Raw genomic sequence first — 6,779 nt, forward strand, 5'->3', positions numbered from 1 at the left:
GGAATGCCACATCTGCTCCTGGATCACGCCCGAGCCCTCCTGGTTTCCAGCCCGGGCTGCACGAGTAAACCCAGGGAGACGGAAATCTGAAACTGTGGCCATGAGGGAGCTGGGTCAGGAGCAGCCCGGCCCTGCGCCTGCCTCCCCGCTGAGCTGGGCTGAGCTGAGCTGGGCTGGGAGCAGGCTGACAGTGAGCCTGGCATGTGAGTTAGCAAGGCAACCAAGGCGTGAAAGCCCTGGGGAGGTGTAGGGGAAGGTAGTCCTGCGTTGTACCCGAGTGCTGGAATACGAGCAAGGAAAGCCTTGTCTTTGCGATGGGGACACAGCACTCAGCCAGCCAGAAACGGTGCTGGAAAGCTTTGCCATTGATTGCCAGCCGCTGCCAGTTAACCTCTTGGCTCTCCTTCAAAGCCCCTCATCCCCCAAAGCTCGCCCGTTGCTGCGGTGCCCGTCAGCGTGGTCAGCACTGTACGCGCCGTGGCACACGGATTGCCCTTGTCACCTGCGGTCCCCGTCCGGGGCTAGGACCTGGTATCGTCAGAGCAGGTGTCCCTGTGCCGCTGCCTGCGGGTCTCTTCCGTACCTGGAGCTGAGTGGGTTTCTGATGATGTACTTTAAAAATACCAATTCCTGATGCGTGACAACTCAACGTACGCCTTGAAATTCTTTAATTATCACTCCATCTCATACACAGTACGTCCTGTGTGGCTGCTGTGGTTGTATTATCACCCTGGGTCTCAGTCAGCCTTTTCTAGGGCTCACTTAAATTTTGGTTTTATAGTGTGCCCTGCCATTCAGGGTAAGCAGATTGGGGGGGGTCAGCAGGCTGGGCTGATCGTAACAGATGCTCTTGATGGTGTTTGTGGCAGCTGTGTCCCCCTCCTCTTCTGTTACCTGGGAGGGGGTTTGTGCGAGGAAATGGAGGAGGTCTGGGCCCCAGGCTGTGCAGGTCTGGCTGTAGCTGTAGCAGAGTATGGGTCCGGGAGTGTTTCTGAGGATCCCCAGGACAGCCTGCTTTTAATAAATCTGTAAAACTGCCTGTTGCACAGGTTGTGAAGGTGCGTGCTTCTAGAGCGGAGTGTTTCGGTACCTAAACACCAATTTATTGATTACTGCTTCACTGCAGGCTTATTTTAACAGCCTTTGGTTCTGGCCTATTTTTGTGCCTCCTGCAGCCTTTTTAAAATTAAACGTGGAAGGGTAGAGCCTGCCGGCGCTGGAGATGTGCGCACCACCGGCCTGACCTGCCTGCGGTATGCAGTGCCGCAGGGCCCAGCCGGCGCTTCACTCCCATCCCAGCAGGGGTCTGGGATGGGCCACCCAGAGTCTTGTGGTCCTGAAGGGTTAATTTGGGATAACTTGGCCGCTCTGGGAATGCGAGCTGGAGACCGAGAGGTGCTGGAGACCAAGAGGTGCTTAGCGGGTTTTTCATTCAGCCACTTCACTTTGCTGCGCGCCGCTGGGCTGATAGGGAGGCTCTCCAGACTCAGTGTTTGCGAAGCTCTCGAGGCGTTCCTGGGTTCTTTGGGAGGTTAAGCACGACAGTTATGCTGCGCGTTTGGAGACACGACTCTTAGGGAAACTGCCTTGGGAGCGAGTAGCCAGCCTGTGCCGCCCTACCCCAGACAACCGCCCGTGGAAGGATATCTCAACTGACATCAAAGGAGCCAGCAAATGATAGGCATCATCTAATTGCCGCCTCTCCCTGCCTTCTGACTCGGTACTGCAGGTTGTCATTCACAGTCTTGGGATCGTTATCTTTGCGTGTGCGAGTAGCACAACGTCACTGGGCAGCAGCAATCCTACCTCCGGGATCTGTATTATCCAGATAAGGTTGCATGCGGCGACATTTAAAAACCTGAATAGTGTCCCGCTGTTGAAATAAAATGAAATGGCATTTCAGGACCTTGTTTGGAGAGAACTGGCCCTCTGCAGTCCCCAGCCCGCAGCTGGAGTGTGCGTTTCCCTTATGAGTGCGGGCAGGCGAAGGGAAGAGGGGGTGTGGTGCACCACGGGGACCCGTCTGGGGTGGAAGGTGGCTGCCGTGCCGTGGCAGCACGGGGAAGCCCTGTCCTCTCCTCCGGACGGAGGTGGCTGGTCCTGAGCTCTAGTCGCTCACCTCCTCCTGCGTCCCAGCATGGCCCAGCACCGAGCCCTGCCCTTCAGTACCTTGCGATTCACTGGTGCTTTGGGGCCAAAAGATGAAATTAGAGGGAATGTTTCTGACTAACCCTGTCAATGGGAATTCACATAAAACAATTAAAGCAACCGCAGCCACGTTGCCTTGGTTTGCTCATGTCTGACTCTGCCTGAGCCCGAGCCCTCTGTGGTCCCACCGAGCCCTGCCCTTCAGTACCTTGCGATTCACTGGTGCTTTTGGGGCCAAAGATGACATTTAGAGGGAATGTTTCTGACTAACCCTGTCAATGGGAATTCATATAAAACAATTAAAGCAACTGCAGCCACGTTGCCTTGGTTTGCTCATGTCTGACTCTGCCTGAGCCCAAGCCCTCTGTGGTCCTTCACGTTTGCTTTCTCTTTCTCCGCAGAATGCGATGAACTTGCCGCCTGACAAAGCCCGGCTGCTGCGGCAGTACGACAACGAGAAGAAGTGGGAGCTCATCTGTGACCAGGTAAGGGTGGCTGGGAGGGCTTTTGGCAGACATCCCGTTGAGAGCACAAACTGAGTTTCATCAGCAATGTCCCCGGGCTTAGAAAGGGACCTTGCAGAGGGACACGTATTTGAATGGATTCAAACACTCCTTTCTTTGGCCTTATGCACCTTTATTGGTAACAACTCATAGAAGTCTTGTAACAATAATTCCCTTTTTTGCCACAGAGCGATATTTCTTTCCCCTCTGATGTTACCATCACCCCTGTGCCTGTTTCCTCTGGGCAGTGAATGCTGCTTATTTTGCCCGGCACAGACTCGAAGAGACTGACCTTCAGTCACCTCTCGGCGAGTGCTTTAAGTTTGGTCTGTCTTGACCTGTGTAACATGAACAAATGGTCTTGATCCAGTGAGTATTTGGCTTTCCACATCACAAGCCGTTGTTGCAGCTGGCAGTAGCTGTCGCCTTCAGGGAGAGGCGAATGGTGATGCAGCTTGAACTCCTCTTCGCCTCAACAACAACCTCGGATTAAGTAGCACCATATGCTGAAGCATCTTTTGTGTATGAGCTCTGTTGTGGCGTGCAGACTTGGCAGCAATATAGAACAATTAACAGGTTGGCTCTGCTGTGACAAATGAACAGAAACGGCATTATTTAGAGAAAGTGAAGCATGCAAAAGGTAGGATGTGCATTTGTGAGCCAACAGCAAAATCAGGTTTTGCCATAAACTTCAAACGTAATCGCTAATGAAAATAATTAATCCAGGACTGAGAAAGTAGGATGTTTCCTTGAAGTGTAACCACAGCAGTACCAGGATGAGAGTTTGGCAGAAGGTACAGTCATGCTATGAGGTCAGGAACATTTTAGTAAGTAGATTTCTGGGACATTTCCTATTTAGCTATTACAGTGGCAGAGCCTCTGATAAAATCCAACTACCTTAAAGTAAAGCTGAATAAAGAATTACTTGCTTTTTTCCATGAGTTTTCTGTGCAGAAAACCTAAAGCATTGAGCTATTTAAAGTTTCAGTTTAGTGAGACACTGAACAAATTGCTTAATCTACTGTAAGTGATATTTTTCATGGATGTTTGCTTGGAGCATACACACTCGGAGCATGCACATGGAAGTGTGAGCTTTGCGCTGGAGTCTGTGCGCTCTGTTTGCACCGAGTTGGCAGCAGGGCAGGCAGAAGCAGTTAGATCACAGCCTCGATGTGCAAACTCCCACCTCAGAGCGGATCCACCCTTTGCAACGTGCAGCTGCTGCTGATTCACTCCTGAACTCTGCAGCAAGATAGGAGGGATGAGCAGTGAAGGAAATCTGCAGTCTGGAGTAATCGCGTATCTTAATAGCTCCTTGCACAACACTGAGTCCACCCCCGGGTTGGGATGAGTCTGCTTCCCATTGCTTGGAGAGGGTAGGCAGAGAAGCAGCGCAGGACTGTTGTAACCAGCACTGCGGAGCCCAGCACTGCGAGGATCCCGAAGGGACGGGAGGTGACAGTGTGCCACCCTTCCAGGGTTTGGCCGTCCGAGGGGACGTGCTTGGGCAATGAGGGACTGCGTATCTGCGATCTGTCGCAGCTCCCTGGCTGCCCTGGCATCCCTGGTGGGTGACTGCCAGCCGCTGTAAATTAGAGTGGCGTGAAGCAGGTGTCTGTAAAAGCACCATAATACAGCATATGGGGTGTGAAATATTTATATCTGTCCACATAATAATGGTGTGTGGCTAAAAGTACTTCCAGGAATAGATTTTGTACAGAATGTATGTTTTTAGTGTGGATGCATATTTTGACTGCTATTTTCTATTAGTATCACTCATTACACCATTTTCGCCTGTTTTTGCTTGGTGAAGGACTGAGGATGTAAATTAATGTAACAGTGTGAGGAAATTAACTCTTACCCTGCTGTGCTGGCTTTCAGCTTATATCTCAAAGGAAAAAGGGTCCAGAGGTTGCTCTTAAACGGTGTTTTCTAAATAGTCTGTAAAGCAGACCCTGGCCATTTGTCTGTGAAATATGTTGAGAATACTAGGGGAGAGAGTTCGGCCCCCAAAAGGAACTCTCACTTCTGCAGAAGTGAGATTAACAAAAGTGAGGAGCTCCCAGTCTCGTAGTAGTAGTAATAATAACAACAATAATAATAATAAATCTGCCGTGAGTAGGATTGTGCATGTTGTAGTGAATGGTTGTAAGGGTTGCTGGGCTGGCTGTGGGGGACTTGTCCTGTGTGGTATTTTCTGTTCCTTTGTCTATGAACCTTGGAAGTCACCTAAGCGTTGCTGCTGGTGTCCTGAAACCTTGTTCCCTACCTCTCTGGTTTGCGAAAAAGGAGGAGGAGAAGAGCAAAGCCAGTAAACCTGTTGCCCGTCCTGGAGAGGGCCAAAACAGTGGTCATCTGGGGGGTGAGCATTGGGAAGGATCCAGGCAGGGAAGAGGGGATACCATTTCCTGGCATGGTGAGCCACCCTTTTGGCTTCTCGACTTCCCGGAGAGCTACGTTTGGTGGTACTCTGGGCCTCTTTATCCAGCCGCGTGCCATGAGGTGCTACAGAGGGGCACGGATGTTGAGGGAAGAGGTTGGGGACATCTTACAAAGTTCTTCGTTGCCCTCTAATGGCAAATTGTGGCAGGGGCATCACCATGTCCTCACCTTTGGAGACACTGGAGGTGTGTGTGGGGAATAACGAATTAAGAGGCCTAAGATGAAAGTCGTGCCGTTTACATCCAAAATATGCTCACTGAGGCATTTGTAGAACTCTCTCCCTTTCCTAATGAAGTTCCTAATGAAGGCAGGTGCGGGCTGTTTCGGAGGCTGGTGGCCGGCGTGGAGCTCACTGGGATGGCGGTGGATTTCTCCAGCAGCCTCCTGGGTGGGGGTCCTTGTGCCACCCCTCAGCTTTGCTTCCAGGGGGCTCGGGCCCCTCTGCCGGTGTCGGGGGTAATTGCACCTAAAACAAGGCCGCGTGTGGTGCGTTGGTGGGGCACCATATTCCACTTCAGGGTTTATTTGTGACTAAAAATGTGCAGGTGTGGGCCCTGGTGGAAACAGGGCTCCAGGTGAGAAGGTAGTGCTGTGACAGTCCCCGAGTCCTCCAGCTCCCTGGGTAAAACCCTGGCTCTGCCAAGACCAGGGTGGCCTTCCCCTGGGAGGGGAGGGCTACCTGGGCTCGCTGCCTGGCTGAGCATCATGGTGGGGGGGGAGCCTGGGCACAGAAATCTGGTGGTGTGAGATTAGGCTATCAAAAATAGACAGCGTTCAAGATAGCTTGGAGAAGGATAACATCTGAAACTACAGAGGGTCCGTCAGACTTGCATTCATTTACACTTAAGTTCAACAAGCGTTGACTGTAGTGGTTAGATCCTTCTTTAAACGAGGCAAAAATGTTAATCACGAAGCTCTCTGTTACATCGTAAAAGAGGTTGGTGCACACTAGCGTGTGCCATACACCTGCATGCCCTTTAAGCCGGGCTTGCTTCTGTGCCCCTTCCTCCTCTGCCACTGTTCATCAAGATCTGCAAAGGTAAAATGGCGTGCAGCCTTCCCAGCCTTCCCCTCCTAAGCCAGGTCTGGGGAGAGGCAGGTTCTTGATATTATTTTTATCTTTATTTTTGGTTTTTTTTGTGAGATTGTGCCCCATGGACTGGTTGAGAGTGTAACCGTACAGAGCCGCGGTGGTCCATGCCTGCCATTTTGAAGTCCAGAGCACCGGGGAGTGCTGACAAATACCTAGGTGTCCTTTGGATTCGGGCTGGGAGTTGCTTTAAAGGCAAGCTGGGCCACGGCCGGGCTGCAGGCAGTGGAGTGGCGCAGGTAGCCCTCCTGCCTGCTGCCCGCGGGTCTCGGGTGGATCGCTGATGAAGAAGGGGGACAGGCGGTGACTGCCGGGTGGGACTGAGCGAGGACCAGGGTTTCGCGGGGATGCTGTGCTGTTTGTTGTTTGACACAAATATCTCGGGTGAGCCCCAAACCTCTCCTATCCTTGGAGAAGGATAACATCTGAAACTACAGAGGGTCCATCAGACTTCTGTTCATTTACACTTAAGTTCAACAAGCGTTGACTGTAGTGGTTAGATCCTTCTTTAAACGAGGCAAAAATGTTAATCACGAAGCTCTCTGTTACATCGTAAAAGAGGTTGGGGCACACTAGCGTGTGGCATACACCTGCAT

General features: G+C 51.7%; 1 protein-coding gene across 1 annotated transcript in view; it reads left to right on the forward strand.

The window, feature by feature from the left end:
• Nucleotides 1–2,555: 2,555 nt before the first annotated feature.
• Nucleotides 2,556–6,779, forward strand: part of FMNL2 (formin-like 2) — a 76,663-nt gene continuing 72,439 nt past the window's right edge. The window contains exon 1 of the mRNA XM_009319031.1: nucleotides 2,556–2,633. Within this exon, the coding sequence (XP_009317306.1) occupies nucleotides 2,556–2,633 (78 nt within the window). The remainder of the gene's footprint in view (nucleotides 2,634–6,779) is intronic.

Source organism: Pygoscelis adeliae, unplaced genomic scaffold (assembly GCF_000699105.1).
Source record: "Pygoscelis adeliae isolate BGI_AS28 unplaced genomic scaffold, ASM69910v1 Scaffold222, whole genome shotgun sequence".
NCBI lineage: Eukaryota > Metazoa > Chordata > Aves > Sphenisciformes > Spheniscidae > Pygoscelis > Pygoscelis adeliae.